This window comes from Apostichopus japonicus, chromosome 6 (genome assembly GCF_037975245.1).
Source record: "Apostichopus japonicus isolate 1M-3 chromosome 6, ASM3797524v1, whole genome shotgun sequence".
Taxonomy (NCBI): Eukaryota; Metazoa; Echinodermata; class Holothuroidea; order Aspidochirotida; family Stichopodidae; genus Apostichopus; species Apostichopus japonicus.
Genome location: NC_092566.1, coordinates 7,952,907 through 7,972,151, shown reverse-complemented (window position 1 = coordinate 7,972,151; position 19,245 = coordinate 7,952,907). Strand labels below are relative to the sequence as shown.

The 19,245-nt window shown below is 35.4% G+C and overlaps 1 protein-coding gene across 3 annotated transcripts in view; it reads right to left on the bottom strand.

Moving 5' to 3' along the window:
- Positions 1–12,647: 12,647 nt before the first annotated feature.
- LOC139968850 (uncharacterized) overlaps positions 12,648–19,245 on the bottom strand; it is a 30,696-nt gene continuing 24,098 nt past the window's right edge. For all 3 annotated transcript variants that reach the window (XM_071973394.1, XM_071973395.1, XM_071973396.1), the window contains exons 2-5: positions 17,874–18,006; positions 17,319–17,477; positions 16,138–16,252; positions 12,648–15,727 (exon numbers count right to left, since the gene is read on the bottom strand). In XM_071973394.1, the coding sequence (XP_071829495.1) occupies positions 15,563–15,727; positions 16,138–16,252; positions 17,319–17,477; positions 17,874–18,006 (572 nt within the window). In that variant the 3' untranslated portion in view covers positions 12,648–15,562. The remainder of the gene's footprint in view (positions 15,728–16,137; positions 16,253–17,318; positions 17,478–17,873; positions 18,007–19,245) is intronic.

Sequence of the window (19,245 nt, the reverse complement as noted above, 5' to 3'; positions counted from 1 at the left end):
ATTAAAGTCTGAGTATGTACAAGACATTTATCACTGAGACGATCATTAATCTTTTGACTTATATGTAATCAATATATAGATATATATATATATATATATATATATATATATATATATATATATATATATATATATATATATATATATATATATATATATATATGTATATATATATATATATATATATATATATATATATATATATATATATATATATACATATATATATATATATATATATATATATATATACTATATATATATATTTATATATATATACGATATATACATACATATATATATATATATATATATATATATATATTTATACACAGACACACACACACATATATATATATGTATATATATATTTATCGTTTGCAGTATACGGTAATGGCAACATTCTCTTCATGCAGCATTATTCATCATGTAAAGTTGGCAGAATGATAATGTATTATATTTACACGATCAGGTGATCTTAAAACAAACATCGAATCCCGCCGCCCATGTATTTATTGAAAAATCTAATTATTATTATTATTTTTATTATTATGAAATCGAATGCGCATAATGTTGAATTTCCTATAGAGTTGAAGAATAAGGAGGACGGTCAAGCAAATCGTTTCAAAGAAAGATAATTTTTTTTTATGAATATTATAATTCAGTTCAGTTAAACAGATTACTGGCGAATTGCCAAATCCGGTTCAGGCTTTGTTTATATCTATACACACAATGGATTATATTATTTACATTGTGTTTGACACAATGTAAAGAATGCCATAATTATGATCAACAGTATAGAACAGTTTGAATTTCTTTCAGTTCTGACAAAACAAAACACTTATGATCACTGCCTGAATATATATATAAACGAAAGAGGTTGCGGAGCTCCAGTATGCTGGAGGACAGTATCACCGTCACCTGTCCCCCCTCCTCACCCGACCCCTCCAGTTTTGTGATTTTTTGGGGGGGAGGGGGGTAAAGATACTAATTCATAAGGTAGAATTTCCCTTAGTTTTTACTTTTCGCTGCCTTTGTCATGAATATTGCTGTCGTGTTATTAAAAATGTGCCCATTGGTGAAACGGCTAGAAAATACATTCTAGATCAATAAGTGGAAAACAAATAGAAAATAATAAACAAATAGTAATTGATAATCACCGTTTTTGTCTTGAAACAAACGTTCAGGTACTAGAGTTCGGTACAGTGTACACCGAAGGGTCCAGAGGGTTATGTTAATGCATCTCAGTTTTGAAGAGAAATAGATGTATTGTATTATGTACATGCATTGTAGAGAGGAAAAAAAGCAGTTTTGTCAGTTTACTCAGTCTGACATCACACGAAGTGTTTGCTTTAAGTTCACTTTTGTAACAAAACATGTCAACTTCAAATGTTCTTATCTCAAAAATGTAAGAATTGAATGGAAAGTTTCCCAGGATGCTTATAATAGGCCTAATATCTTTCTTATTTTAATCAGCCAAAGATTACATTTTCCAATGGACAATCCCTTTCATGTTGCTAATGAAGCCTAAACTCTAAGTTCTTTCCCTAAATATGTGCTTGAAATAATGAGCAAAGATTTATTCATTTGATTCTCCGAAGCAACAAGAAAATGTCGCACAGAAACTCCATGTGGATATATAGCATCAATAAACCCTGCCGCTTAATATTTACAGGTCAAATAGTGGGCAAACCTTGGCCAAAATTAACTTTTTGTGCCCGAAATTTACTGACAACACCTATAGAAGTGCCTTGTTAAAAATTATTTATTGCAAAGTCACCCAAGAGTATCGAATCGGCACGAAACCCAAAACAACAAGATCCAATACCAATCCTGTACCCCATATGACCATCACTTGATCACGGTGTTTCGTCAAAATAAGTTTGCACGAATCCCGTGGACAGGGAGTAGATACTACGCATGCTCAGCTTGTACATGAATACAATACGTAACAGTTTCAGAAGACATAAGTTGTAAGGTGCAATACATCTTACTTTTCATTATACAGGGTCCGGGGAGGCGAATTTAGAATTCCTTTCCTTTCCACTGAGGGACATATAGTCAATAGACAATAGCTCCAAAATGCAACACAAGCGGAATAGTTGTTGTATAACCGCACTGTTGTGTCATTATTCTAATCCGATTTGATTCATTATTGCTTGGCTGGTGAGATAATACCAGCCACACGTTGTAGTACGCAACAAATACCCTCATTCACAGTGGTGTGTATAACAATCAGCATTAGTGTTAACGCTATTTGTATTGCGCTATTCTCCTTTCATAACTTCCTGAAACCAGGGAGTTGTTATACAACTCCCTGCTGAAACGGCTCAATTTCCCATAGCAGTGATCCCTATATGCATCGCTTTCACATCATCTGATGACAATTTCCAAGATGTTTGTTTTCTTTATTAAGTGCCACTAGCTTTTGATTTAGAGCTAATTAATCAGTGCATTTGCATGTGTTATTATTTAAGGGATGACGGATGGAATTTTTGTCTGGATTTCATTGGGGGGGGGGGACAAGACTGTAGCACAAAACAAATTTGGGGGCATTGCCCTCCCCCTGGCCCCCCTCTGGCTACGCCACTGAGTGGTCTTTGACGGAGATATGCGTGTGTGTGTATGTCTGTCTGTCTTCACGTCATAAAATGATATTATCTATATTTTTGGTATTTAGTTACTTGATCAATGAATTCGTAGTCAAACGCATTCTCACAGCGTTAACCGGTATACAGGCAGACTATAGATATATTTACATGCACTGTGTATAAATATTGCTTATGGGCCTGTACTTTTTCTAACACGTTCGATACTATTCTGTGATACTTGTAAACACCTTCAATACATTGTGCAGGCAAACATAACAACCATATACAGGAAGTTATTAGCTATCGAACTATCATAATGCCATTTACCTCATCTACTGCAATATTTGCAACTATAGCAATATAACTTTGGAGAGTCGAAAAACACTCTCAGAATGAGAACGACTCAACATAGATCGGCGATGTAAAAAGAAAAGATCAACCAACCTGATGCAGATCACTTTAATCTCCCAAATCATTTCGATTGAGAATTTACGTGTTATTGCCATTGACTAAAACGGTTCTTGGACAGAAAAAGGAAAGGAAAACTAATGGGACCTAAACCTAAAGACCATGGCACCGTTCTGTTTAAACATCAGAAACGACCTGCCGTCCCAGACAAGTCAAAAGAATTCCTTTTAAGTTATGACGGAATCGAATTAAAATAATCCGACACGTATTTTCTATACATACTAATCCAGCAGAAATCAGTCGCATTGACTTCACTGCCTTGCCGACACTCTTCCCTATAAACAAGTTTCATTCGACACTTTCTTCAAATCCGTAACTGAACTTAAACGAAAAGAAACGAAAAGAAATCGATTGCATCTTTCGTATTAAATCTCACATCACAGCGGTCTCAACAAAGGCTTGGGACCCTTAAACAACTATCATTTCCTCAAATGAATGTAATCCGTTCTTCATATTCTTTGCTCCTTAATCCGCTTCCTGTATAGTCATGGTTTATTTGGTTCTATAGAACTATAATTCCATCTGCAGTGCTACTAACACTTATCTAGCGTCATACTTATATTGTGTTACATTTTGTACCGTACTCGTCATTCCACTGCCATTTGTGAATTAAGAGTCATATCTTATTTCTCTGCTTTGGTCTAAACATAGTTTCTATTGGAATACACATGGATTTTCTTTAATATATATATATATATATATTTTGCCTAAAGTCAGTCTTTTATCATGACTTTGTGTGAACCAGTGTTGAAAATTGTAAGTCGAATCCATGCGACTATGGATAATCTCTTATGAACCATCGGTCTTTGTAGGTAGAATTAGTAATGAAAGCAGTATGCAGTCAGACCACTGTTAATTTAAATACGCTGTACCGTTTTGGGGGGTTTTTTTTTTGGTGTTTTTTTTTCACTTCTTCTTGTTCGCTCTTATTTCTCTTGCTCTTTATGGTTATATAATTTGTAACAGTTTTATATAGGGAGCATCGTATACAATGATCAATTCCAACGCAAAGTTGAATGCACTGCAATCATCCTACTTAAGAACTCAAAGGTAGTATATTGTTTCCTTTTTTCCCCCTTTTTTTTACTGTTTGAGAGAACTTGCTGTAATTAGCTATGCGTGAAACTAATCAGTCTAGCATATATAATTTATCAGTATCCAGTGTTTGAAGGGTATAAATGGTAACAATCAAGTTGAAGTAATAGGTTTCGGTTCGTTAGTGAAATACAACCGATGTTCAGTAGTACATCCACTACCCCCACCCCTCCCACCCCTTCTTTCACCTCTACGATACGATATTTAACCTTAAACATCTGCGCCCGCCCTAACCATTTTACTTAAACCTTCAGGACCGAAATCCCTTCGATCCTGATATCCTATTTGGCAAAATAGAGGGCGGTAATGCATTATATAATATTTGGAGTAGTGAGTCAGTTAGTAGTGATGGCGCAAGACAAGTAACTTTTCGCCTTTTGCAACACTGATTGACGTCATGGGAGGAAAACGTTAGCTCAGTTATTACAATGAGTAGCCCACTTCCTAGGCAATTAGACCGGTTGGGGGTGAGAGGAAAATTAGGATAGCATTCATTGTTGTTTAAAAACAAACATTGCTGTGCTTTACCTACGATAATAACCTATGTTGATGAGCTAAATTTCGACTACAATATTATAACTCGACAGTTCGACTCGTTCTCTTTTTATGTCAAAGTTGTGATTCTTTTTTCCTCTAAATTTGAGCTTTACCTCTTATTTAATTTTTCAAACTTCTTTACCGAAACGTCTGCTAATTGCCTCAACATTGCCACATATTTCTTGATTTCTTGTCACACCTAAAGATTAATTCAACATTTCTTATTTAAAAATTTCGAATGTTTATTTCAAGCTTTTTGTTCCTTATCTGAAAAATTTCCACTACTTCATCCCAAGATTTCCATTATATCCACCAACATTATGATGTAAATATTTCGACTCATTCCTTGACATTGCAAGTTGACGTTGCAAATTGAAATTGCATCTCAAATACTCGACTATTTAATCTTACAATTATGCCATGATTCAGGTCCCCAATTAGAATTTGTCTCATGTAGTTTTCGTATTAGCCCCTTAAAAGGGTTTCCCTTGTCTTATTTGAAATGACACATGAAAAGGTATTGTTCGTTTAATGCTAGAATTTCCTCCACAAGTCCCCCGTCTGAATAACATAGTTGTAAGGTCAATGTAAACCGTGCTAGGGTTCAAGCAGGGAGTTTTTTTATGGAACAACTCCCTGGTTCAAGGCACACCGGAGTTCACAACTCTCCGGTCGTGGTATGGCACTTTTTGTCGCCTAGGATCCCGCGTCACGTCTCCCTTGATGTCGCAAAAAACTGGGAGGATGCGAAGAGGTCAAAGGTCGACCAGAAGCTTCCTATGTGGCGTGCGTGAGTCCTTGCCTTTAGACATAGGGTCGAAACACTCCCCTTATGACCGGCATGTGTGCAGCCACCGTCTATTGAATACATGTCCTAACCCTAACTAGAACTGCATTTGCCTGCAAATACACAGTATTGTAGTGAGTGTGGAATTCTTGCAGTATTAGGAAGAACGTTTCGCTTGTTCATGATGATTTTTTTTGGGGGGGGGGGGGGGGGATGGGGGCGACAACACACCAGGGAGTATAGTCATGTTGGTACCTACAAAGTGGGGGAGCTTGTGAGCGCCGTGACAGGCTCAGAACTGCAAGTGTCCATAGACTATATTAAACTTTAAGTTTCAACGTCCAGTCAACGTCCAGGTATTGTTCACATGGCAAGTAATGCCAATATTGTAGCGCACACGCGCACTACGGCAGTGAGGCGCTTTTCTACTTTTATTCAAGGTACGGATGCTATTCAAGGCCAAATAGTAGCATTACGTTTTAAACTAGCGCCATCACCTTTCTTGAAGCGTTCGTTGGTTTGGTGCGCTAAATTCAATTGAAAGGCGTCGTTGTTATTGGCCAAGGAAATGCAAATAAACTGTCACGGGGATCGGACGAACCACAGTACACTTATTCGACATAGGTAGGAGTAAGTGATGTACCATACAATAGGGAACAACCCTATCCCGATCCACTCCCACTCACCCCCCCCCCCCCAAACACACACAAGGAGACATGTAGTTTCGTTCAATTATAATATAGCTTAAGTTAAAAAAACGATTGTACTATGGGATTAACTATATATATTAATCCATATACTACATGGCGTAAAAGGTATGTTGAGGTTCCTTATATATTTTTTTTACAGCTGTTTAATTTAGACAGCAAAACTCTCCGTCGTTCATGTTAATAAATTGAATTATGATATTTTCAACTTTTCAAAGTAGGCCTATGCATTCGACCTGTTGTTGTGTAAACCTTGATATTGACGAAATGTGACCGAGTTCTGGTTGCCATTGTATAACCTCCTCAAGCCAATGTGCATACATTCCGATAACCAAGGAAACGCTACCATTAACTGGAATGTCAATTGGCCCCGGTTATATAGCCAACACATAATGGGCTCTGTGTTTCGCCCAGTGTTCCAATCCAAGAACCACAGAGACCTTCTACTAGTGTAAATGTACAAGGATGAAACAATGTTTTTCACCCTCGTCCGCTCCCCTAACTCTTATGTTTGGTAAACACCTACGTATTTTCGGAGTTCAGTTGCAAGAAATACACTTAATCTTATAATTTCAGTAAACTGATATTCTAAAACTACAATAATTTTACACGCCACCCCCGATTCTTAACCCCCCCCCCCCCTCCCCGTCCCACTTATGTTTTCAACATTGGGGTTCGGATCATCATAAAAACTCATACCATACAGGATGTTTAACGAAGTACCCGTGATAACCACACCCGTGCCCCCCCCCCCCCTCCCCCACAAACCCTTTTCCTCTGCTATAGGCTTGTTTGGTATACCACGTGTACATACTTCATCACTGTGCTTGTAGGAGCTGCTTGATTTCTCCAGTAGTCCCTCTGTATAAGTAACCCCCCCCCCCCCATCACCACTTATTGTTACTGCTGGCAATCATTTAGGCCTATATATATATATATATATATATATATATATATATATATATATATATATTCATTATTCTGTATGAACATTTTAAACGAGTGCTCGGCTACAGAGATGTTGCTACATTACATGTCTCTGTTCGTCATGATTTCATTGAGGTTATCAAGAAGCACTTCTACTGATCCGTAGCGAAACTGCGAGTCTTTAACTGGAAATATTCCCTGAATTTGATAAACTATTGCGAGAGAACTGACAATATCTCCAGTCCCTTGTTCGGGCCCTTTCATATTTGAAGGCCCGGGCCCACGCGCCTCATCTTCTGAATTTTATGTCGGTATTAAAAATTAGGTGCAACTATAATGTTGCTAGTTTTACTAGTGTACGGCTTATTAACATGTGTATGCAATTTCTGTCTCTACCGATGCTGGTATCCCCCCCCCTCCCACCCCATCCTCTTCCCCCTCTTCCTCGAAATTCTCGTTCCGTTTATACTGTATGTTAGGCTTTATGCTTAACATTATTGTTATTCTACTATAACAACGTTGTGTTATCGCGGCGAACATAAAATTTTTGTTTCCCTCTGTACTAATGTTTTTAATGCAATTTTCAAATCCTATATATTTTAGGTTTCATATTCCATAGTCCATATGCACTTAAGGAAGATATGGTTGTTTTCTTTTAACCTTCCATCGTTTTGTTTCCTAAATAAAATCGGTTTACGGAATAAGTTTTGCACATGACAGAACAGTTTAGGTAGTGCAGATGTATATAATCATCACCTTCTTGGATTTGAATAGAGCCCGCGCGAAGGCGGATATATGAAGTGGCCTATGTTATCTGTTGGCATAGTATTTGTTTGTTTTACTTGCCCCCTACTCAAATGTAAACAATAGCAATGCATATCACCTCATGCACCCCCTTTGCACCTCGTCCCAACAATTATGGACCCCAAGGGATGCAAGTTGACTTCGCATGTGACACAAATGAAGCCAAGTTTTATTCGCCCGCTCAAACCAGGACAACTCCCTGCTCAAACAGTGGTAGCCTCGACGTGCAAGGTGTATTTATGGCTACCTTTTAACGTCAGGTTCTAACAGGTTAATATGCATGAGTTCACCGAGGGACTCGGGGTGACTGGTAACGACCTTTCACGGGTGTGAGCGTCTGTTCCAATCGAAAACCAATTTGTGACAGATATATGTAAATGACTTTAACAGTACGGTCGTACGCTGTCTCGTGGGAATAAACAAACTAAATATCACAACACCTCAAACGGAATAACTTTAAAAACAATATATCTTTTCAAAGGAAAAGAAAAGAAAATTAAAACCGGATGATCCTTTTAGGTGTTAAATGCTTTTTCATTTTCGGACATCGTTGGAGTAAAGATGACGTTTTTTTTATCAAAAAGTAAAATTTTGCTGTCTCCTTTTTTACACCGCACATCATACTATCAGAAATAGTTTGACGTGAACTTTTCAAGCATAACATAGAGAGGTTGTTCTTTTCTTCAAAGTTTTTCAGTATCTATGTCGTGTCCCATTTTGGGCCTCAGTAGGTAGCCTATGGGCTTGGAATTTTAAGTGGGCCTAACTGCATCATTTCCGAATAGAAAATGGACCTTTTTTCGGCCTTTTTATACTTCTTTAAAAATTGGAGAGTAAGAAAACAAAAACACATCAATTCATTACCTAGATACCTAGCTACCTAGATACGATAAAAAAAAAAACCATGAAGACGATTAAAATATCAACAAAAGCAATACAACAACAAAGTAACACAAGAAAGCAACACAGCCAACAGCAATACAACAACAGTATTGAACAGCAGTAATAGAAAAACAGAATTACCAAAACAGTTCATATTGTAACAATACAACAGCACAGCAATATCAGTAAAACAACAGCGGCAATAGCAGCAACACCAACATACAACAAAGGTAATAGCCTATATACAAAGCATTAACTCCACAACGATTAAAGGTGCCGCATAAGATCGGAAAAAAGTGCCCTTTTTGCCTTTTTTTGTGTGGGTGCTTCATGAAAAAAAATTCCAATTTCTGGAATTTGTTGCACGGAATGCAGATTTTCTATATTGTTGCAAAGTTGTGTATGAACTTTAAGGTACCGGTAGATCAACAAACACTTATTTAACACTGCCCCAACAAATTTTGACCCCACCCCCCCCCCCTCCCCCTCCAGATTGAATCCTCTTCCACCGAACATTGAAATCAACACAGCGAATCCCTGATGTAACAATTGCTTTAATATCAAACCAAAATATTAACATCAAAGTTATTTTAGTTTTTAGATAATTTTTGCTCGTGACTGTGCTTACAAAAATGTCCGGTTAAAAAGATGATAATCGGGTTTACCCTGTTCACTTAAAGGCATTGAAGACTCGCCCCAAACAGCGTGCCGCCATCTTTAAAAGATTAACTTTCTGCGCGAGTCTTCACACCTTTAAGGCCTTAACCTCTATAACACCCTACCGGCATCATAAGTTTGAACATCCTAGCCCTAATATATCGACATACTGCAGAGATTGTGGATTCCCACTTGCACTTTGCGCTCCTCCGACCGATAAATGTTTCTCACTAAACTTCGAGGAAAATGAAATGAGGATCCCTGCAGGAATAGCCAAGCAGAGAAGAACAGCTAGATCACTTTATTTTTATGCACGAAATTGTCAGGTTTCGTGGAATCCATGTGATGATCTCATTTAGTAGTCCAGCTGGTACTGTACCAATGATGATTACATGATTCCGTTAACTGATGAGTTATGCAACTATACAAATAGCTACAAATAGAACAAAGCAAAAAATAGCATCTATAGTATAGTGATACTACCACGCAGGGAATCAACTTTACATACAATTTGGTTTATTTGCCCTTTCTGGGTTTTGTACTATTTATATTATTTTCCTGCTTTTCAACAGGAATTAATTATAATACGCCCTCCTACGCAAGACATCATTGTGCATCAAACCGACGGTATAGAGAGAAATTGAAAAGAAGGAAAGAATTACAAGATTAAAAATCTAGCATGGTTTCCGATAAAGACAAGGTCGTGTCAAAAAAGAACAAATCCCACTTCAGGAACCGGTTTCGTCTATTTGGGACTCATGAGGCGAAAGTATAGGAACCGAAACCTCGGACAAGTCCGTACCACTTGACCACAGTGATTCTACCGTGGTTCTACTGGCTTTATATAACTGTCAACTAGCATTGTTCATATCATAAGCAGACGAAAATTTCGGTAGGCGTTACTTTCTTTAGAAGCAATTTTATTGAAATGAATTCGCTCGATTAGTCGAAACTTTTCGTAATTACTTACTGTCTGTAAGATGTGCATAGTATATATCGGACAGTACCGGTAACCAAGGAAAAACACACGTAACCAAGGAAGAAACACAGAGCTTTCATAATTCATCGACTCGGAATCCACGAAGTTATATATTATTTTTTGAACAACATTTCGCCCAACAGGAGGCCAAACATCACTTTTTGTTGTTGACTTTGAAAGATTCCGTAAATTTTTCTTTCATATATATATTTTTTATTGTACGGATGTATATTAAGACCAAAGTGTATGCCTATACATCGTTCTCAATAGGGGTAACAGCTGAACCTGCAATATTCGGCCATGTTTTACCGGCGTAATGGATAATCCGGTCGCAATTCAGACAGCGTTAGAATTCAAAATTAACGTCGGGTACAGCACCTGTATCGTCATTTTACAGTCCAGTAAGTCGAAATAAATTACCAATCCTGCAAATAAACCGGTGCTGTGGCTGAGTGGATAACTGAGGCGGTGGTATATGAAGCAATGAGGCTTAGCAATCGGGAGGTTCCGGGTTCGATTCCCGGCCGGGTCATAGTAAGGTGACTTTTTTCATTCATCCAAGAGTTTTTGACCTATTGACACCTTCAGACATCCCCATGCCTTTCCCCTTCTACATTCATCCACGCAATAGCAAACACCCCTGTTTCGTAAAATTTTGGATCCGTCTATAGCCCAACGATAAGGTTTTTCCATCTGAAATGACTTTCTAAATTGAAAAGATTCAAAGTTTGAGTTAAAATGTTGAATTGGAAGCCACCCGACGTGTAAGTTGTAATCCATAAGCCCTTGCGAGTTTGCCCACATTTGCGGTAACTTAAGCGTCGTAAAAATAACTGCCTGGTTATTAAATTTACAAACAGGATTGTAAGGAATGGGGTCGGTTAGATTGTATTAATGATGGAATGTGTTATGAGGCATTAGGAGTGTACATATATAATAACATTCCAACCCCCCCCCCCACCTTAAATGATTGATATTAACGAGTGATATCCAGAAATATTCTTCTTTATTAATCAATTGGATTAATTTGTTATAAACATAAGTATTCTAATTAGTAAATAACAATTTCAGCCCTAGGCCCCAATTTTTTATGCAAATATGATTAGAATTATGGTTCTTCTACTATATGCAAGGGATATGTACCCTGTCTAAATATTGATATTTTCTTTGAGAAATAAAGGAAATATCTTATAATACTATTGTAAACTACTAATGTAAACCACTATTGTATAATACTATTGTATAATACTATTATATAATACTATTGTAAAATACTATTGTATAATACTATTTGTTTAATACTGTTGTAAAATACTATTGTATAATACTATTGTAAAATACTATTGTAAAATATTATTGTAAAATACTATTGTAAAATACAATTGTAAAATACTATTGTAAAATACTATTGTATAATACTATTGTAAAATACTATTGTATAATACTATTGTTTTAATACTGTTGTAAAATACTATTGTATAATACTATTGTAAAATACAATTGTAAAATACTATTGTAAAATACTATTGTAAAATACAATTGTAAAATACTATTGTATAATACAATTGTATGATACTATTGTATAATACAATTGTAAAATACTATTGTAAAATACTATTGTAAAATACAATTGTAAAATACTATTGTAAAATACAATTGTAAAATACTATTGTAAAATACTATTGTAAAATACTATTGTATAATACTATTGTAAAATACTATTGTATAATACTATTGTTTTAATACTGTTGTAAAATACTATTGTATAATACTATTGTAAAATACAATTGTAAAATACTATTGTATAATACTATTGTAAAATATAATTGTAAAATACTATTGTAAAATACTATTGTATAATACTATTGTAAAATACAATTGTAAAATACTATTGTAAAATACTATTGTATAATACTATTGTATAATACTATTGTGAAACTTTTTGTTTTGATCATTTCTTTTGAGTGGTTGGGGCATATGTTACTTTGGAAATAAATACACATCTATTCTCCTTTCTACCCTCATTTCACTAATGAAAAGTTATATAGGTGCATGGTGTTTACATTACACGGGAGAGTGGAACCAGATAGAGAGGAGGGGAGGGGTGACGGTGTTACTGTTTAGAGTTGTGTATAGTTGTATGAAACAAATATTTTTATTGAATTGTTTGAAAATGTACGTTGAACACAAAGAGACAATTAGGCAATGATAAATACATTTTGTGATTAAGTATATATTTCAGATGACTTTATTTAATATTGCATCTTGCTACAAAAAGAAGATTAATTTCGTTCATTCGGCTTATTACTAAACAATATAAAACGAAGAAGATGAAATAAGTAATATATTTCGATATATCAGAAACGGATATGTTCCTTACGTATAAGATGAATAAACATAATAGCAATAACTTTAATACTCAAAAAATATATATTAAATTAAAATTTGCCTCTTTGAGAGAGAACACGAACATTCTATTAGGCATACATTTACTTTCCATTGGAAAACAATAGTTTGCTAGCAGTCTATAAAGTTTAAATACGAGAATCTGTTCAAACCTTTATCCCCTGTTTTATTTTTCGTGTTTTCTTTTTAAATATATATAGTTTTTTTTAAAGATTTATGATTGATTTCTTCCGAAATGGAGGCAGTACATGACATCAATTTTACCCACCCGGAGATAAGTTACAGTCGTAAAATTTTAGTGACGTCACTAAGTGCTTCTTGTGAAGTCTTAAGTAGGAATAATATTGAATTCATTTGCATTGCTAATATTGCTCTCCCGTCGTTGATTAACGACCCAGAGGTAATGCGATGACATCACGTGCATGTTGTATAGTCTTATGCAACTGCAGGCGGATAGTGGTTACTTAACATCAAAAATAAAATTAAGAAAATGCGAAAATGCCCAAACTGCACAGGAGAGTCTCGTGGTAATGTCAAGACTCCCATATAGGGTAACAAACCTTGGCATTTTGTTAAACATTTTTGACTAAATTGTTATAAAATATAAAATCATATTTTGTTTCTCTGTTCCATAATAATCGTTATTTGCACACAACGACGACTCTTGATACAATTACGAGTCTTATTTCTATCATTTCCCCCTAACAGTGACCTTTTTTTGTAAAGTTAATTTCAACATAACTTATAACACTGTCTCTAATTTCCTTCAAACGTGAACTAATAATATATCTATATATATATATGTATAATTCACGTTGATCAGAAATTTGTTGAATTGTACTTTACTATTCTCGCCGGAATTATATATATATATATATATATATATATATATATATATATATATATATATATATATATATATATATATATATATATATATATATAAATACACGAATGTAAGAGAATAGCTTTAATAATGTACACAGAAAACGTATAGAAGTTTGACATGATCCATCACGAAAGCAGAAAGTTATAACATAACAACTAACAGGATGTATACCATCACCCAAAACCGGTTAAAGGGAGAGTGAAACCCAAATAATGATCACGACAGCAACTCTTATCCCATATGAGGCTCAAGTATAAGCTTATCCTCTCGAAATCGCCCGATTTACTTCCGTGCCTTATAGGCCCCAACTTTAATAGCACTTACATACACTCGGTATCTCCTCATAGTCCCAAATATGTGTCTTTTAAGAATGAAAAAGACGTTGTTCCCCCTAGCAAACTACAATTCTCTATAATCACCCGATTGTTTCACAAACCTCCACCCCCCCCCCCCCCTCCTCGTCACATAACTATATTTGTTTTCAGTATTTTGTGATGAATTAAATTCATTATTTCAAAGTTAAATGCCCAAAAAATAGTAATAATATTTCGTAAATATTGTAGAGACTGGATTCCTTTAAGATCACCGGTTTTTTTGTTTTTTTTGGTGCCATTATGATTGGTTATTAAATAGTACAAAACAATATACCGTAAGCTTTATACCGTTTCCTGCTAACAGCCGAGACTTCCAGCTGACATTTAATGTCATACTCACTGGAATTACAACAGGAAAAGATATCGAGAAGTCCTTCCTCATGGTATCCGACAAACCTATATAATAGTTGTCTACAACTTTTCTACGGAAGCTGAAGATTTACGTGGTCAAAGATCCTTCTGCGTACAGATATCTACACATTTTACACACAAAAGTACGCAAAAATATCTATCTTTATCCTGATAATAATCTGATGAAATTTATACGTGTTTTGAGTGGTTATCTAGTGAACCACATGTACCATATTTTTTTTTATTTAACTGGTTAAAGCTAAGTGTAGATATAATGAGGATCTCAATAAACTATATATTTTTTTATATTTCTATTACTTTGTAACACATGATTTTCAAAATCATGTTTTTTTTACAATTTCGAGGATAATTTTTGAAAAGATATTTGGCACTGTTAGGCTAACCATATTAAATTTGACTACTTACAGTATTTTGTTGAATTTTTGCTTTAGAAAATAATTCTAAAAAAGAAGATTTTTTACGGCAACTTATAAAATGCCTCCAAAAAAGTGAATCTATCGAGTGACAACATCGCTACAAACAATGATGTGTTTTTAAAAGACAAAAACAACAACTATTAACTAGTTGACATATGAAACACATTAGAAATGAAACTATTTGCATAAATAAATACGTAATGGCGTTTAAACCGAAGTACGCAAAATACGTTGAAAAGAACGTTCATACAAAAGAAATTCACTTGCCACGTAGGCAAGATTTTTTTTTAAATATTATCCTTTTTTTTCTTTTTCTGAAAACTTGAAAAGAAAAGAATACAATAAATAATAACAAGTTCCTTCATGTTTTATAAACAAAGAGAAACTATGTAGCTCAAGATGTGATTGGCTTAGTACCGTAACTGGCGGATCAACTACTGAGACAACCATAACCCTGTGTAACCATGGCAACAACATGGGGTCAGGTGTCCGCGAACATAGCCTGTGAATCCATGAACAAGCTAGCGAATGACGTCATCATAATGTCATATATAAATATATATATATATATATATTTAACCAGTATCGTACCTCCAGTTATAATATCTGCCATATGGTACACGCCGCAGTCAGTCTTTATACCTCTATATTCTTTATTCATTTAATTTTCGTCATACCGTACTCTCCTTAGAGTTTAAAGTGCCGCTAGACACAGGTGATGACGTCGTATGACAGTCTGAAGTTAGCGGTGAAGTTTCGCAAACTTCATATTTCTCTGCACCAACATTCTCCATCTCGTTATTAGAAATGCTGTTAGGTTTCGTCGTGTCATTACCCTGTCAAGAGAGAGAGAAAGCAGAACGTTAGAAAATAAGAAAGCTTTTGTCAATAAAGACACTAATGCATATGTATACTTGTCATTGTTAGGTAAAGACGGGGTATTACAGCCCATTGGGGAAAAGCGGGGTGGCTTGGGGGTGGTGGTGGTGGGGGGGGGGTGAAGCCTCCCGTTGCTTGTCCATTTTTGTGAAATCTACTCTTCAAACGAGTGATCATCCTAGACACAAAAAAAGAAGCAGAAGAGTGAAATTCTCACCCTTCGAAATTAAGGGAGTATTTCTGGTGGGTCAAATATTACCCCAACCCTCCCCCCCCCCCACCCCTGTGAAATCCTTCATACGGGTCTTACATTTATCTATATAAAGCGGTAAAAAATACCGTTTATCTGATGGTTTACTTTGCTTACCTCTTGCCGAGACTGTTCTTGTGTTTTGGTGTTTTGATTGCTGTCAATTGAAAACGTTTCTTGATCAAGCGATTCCACATCTCCACTAAGCCTTGATGAGCCTTTGACCGTTTTCCTATATGATTGAAAATGAAATGGACTGTGTTATTTGCCGTCTATATTTTACTGTAATTCGTAAAAGGTAAAAGTTATGGTATTAAATTAGTTTCCCCAAAAATTATCCTCTTAATAAACAGAGCGGGATGGTTGGGGTGGAATTTGAGGTATAGACCATGAGCAAAAAGATATATAGAAAAGACTAATCATAAAAATAATAAGCATGCTTTGTTATATGGACAATGAACACATAATTTACTGGTCGGAACTCTCAAAGAAATCCACGTGGATTGAACTGCTACATTCAAATTGATCACGTTTCAGTCTAAATGATTGAAATTAGTAAGTAATTTATAACATAACTAAATTGAAAGTCTATATGCTCTCAATCAATTAGAAATTAAGATTATGATTATAAAAGATACCAAAGACTGAAAAGTATAAATCATTTAAACCTCAATGTGGTTGGACTTTTTAGTTAATTGGACCGACATACTTTGCATATAATATTTCAGTGAAATGTAAAATTGACATTAATATACAAAACATATAAAGCTGAAAGGGGGGGGGGTGGGCTGGTTCGAATCCCGGTGGAGGCTAGAAGTCTTTTCACTTTTGTGGAGTTTCCGACGCATGACAATTACAATTACACAAATATGATATAGATATATATAGATATATGTATATAGTATGTATATAGCACAATTATATGCAGAAAACTCAAAATTATCAAACAGAAATATTTGAAAAAGCAAACGAAACTGTCGAACAAAGTACACACTTAATTCCAACTTAGAGTGAGAATTCACTCTTAGAGAGTGTCGGGAATGATCACACCTACGAGGAGTGACTTCAATCTTCTCCTCAGAGTGAATACTTATAAATAACACTCTGTTGTAGATTGAAATGACTCTGCAACTCTTCGTTATGGAGTGAAAAACTGACGTGACGTCACTCTTTGTTTTAAGAATTGAATTTCAATCCTCTAAAGAGTGATCATGCTGGACACTTTCGCAAAGTGAATTCTTACTCTATGAAAAATCAAGTGTGTACATGAACTGTTCGTCCATGATCTTTGAACGTACCCTTTCCTGAGGTATAACACTACAACGATGACACAAAGAAAGAAAATGAATGCGAACATGCAACCAAGAATGACAAAGGGTGTGGGATCTCCGCTGTTATTTTGACCTGTTTGATACATGAATAATTCGCATCTTTTCCCCCAGTATTGGTCAGGACATCTGTACACAAAAAAGAAGGGAAAAACAAGTACATTACTACAAAATATCATGAAATTTACACCTCGGTGGATATATAGTTTCAGAATTTTATATCAGATGTTATTAATTGCAGATTGTTTATTTGAGCTTGAACTTTGATTGATAATCAATAAACCTTCTATAGACACTCGACACAGGATGAGACACGCCCCGTATACCCACCAGAACTGGCACCCCCTCAGATGAGACACGCCCCGTACCCACTAGTACCCGTATATACCTACCCTTCGGAATCGATGCTCAGAATGCATGGACTGAGCTATAGCTTGGCGGGCTATGGTATTAAGCGGTATGAAATATATTCGAATTGAAATCTCTATCGATATATTAGCAGTACTTATTGCAGTATATACTTACTCGCAAGAATCTTGGTTAAGCTCAATGATATGTATGCAGGTTCCGCCATGTTGACAGTAATAGGCTTGTGCGTGTGCACTGCATGGAGAGTAGTGATCGGCGTCTGATTGCGTGTCCATTGCCATTGTGGTAACTGTATAAAAGGAAGGGGAACAAGGAAAGGAAAACGATTATTTTTATACTCTTTTGTTAAAGTTAGAATTTCGAATTGCCTTCGTATTGTCCGTCTACATTCTCCACATAACAGTAAATAATAATAAAACAGAACATTGGTAAAGTTCAAATATATAACTAAACTGTTTTAAAACTATTGGCTATATATGAGTACTCTTTGTGCGCACTTTCTGCGCATTCTATAATTTGAATAGGCATGACCATAAACGTGACACTATAGTCGGCTAGACGGCAGTCTATACCGGGTTTGCGACTTGCTGGGATCGCTGTATCGTCGTTATAAGATCCGCTATTCGAGTTTGTTATGAGGTTTACACTCATTTATTCCTCAGTTGATCCGTATAGATTTAACAAATTTCTGGAAGCAGATTTTTGACATCTTTCTGGAATAATCGTAATTGTCAATGACAAGTCCCTTTATCTCATGACCACCTCCAAGTGTTTTGTAACTGCTATGCTGATTATTTCATTAAATTGTTGTGTTTTTTTTATCATACATTCGTTTTGCGTCGAGGTACTGTTACCTCTTGTTAAAAAAGAAAACAAACCAGGTGTCAGTTTGACTGTTCAGAACAACGCATTAATGCAAATTGCAAAGAATCCTCCCCACCACCCACCCCACCAACCCACACCATCCACACTCAAACGATATTAATATAAAATAGTTCTATCTTTAGGAAAACATTTACGTGTTATTATTATTGATCAAACCACTTTGCTCCATTTCATCTTTACTTCCTGGTGTGGTTTTGTTTTGACTTATTCTTTAGAGACATATATCATTTTGCAGGTAACATTATATCATCCATTTAGACACTCTTTTAAAGAATCATTGAATCACTAGATTATGCTGGATTTACTAGATATATTTCAATTATCTGTAAATTTACTGGAAACACAAAACCATGAATAATGTAATATATATAATTCAGTTCTTAAACTCCCAAGTTATACAAAGGACACCGTGACACACACATACATACACACACATATGTATAGTCCCATAATTATATCGTTAGCGTGCGTACCGGCTGGAGTAAAAATTTTGTCAGCATTGTAAAAAGTTGCACAATCCAATTGAGCGACCTAAGTCTCATTTATATAGTTCGGGCGAAGTTCACACATTGGCTATATGTTAGTAAGTTGACTGACTAAATACAAAGCTGTTAGCGGTGACAGACTTCCAGTATATATTGTC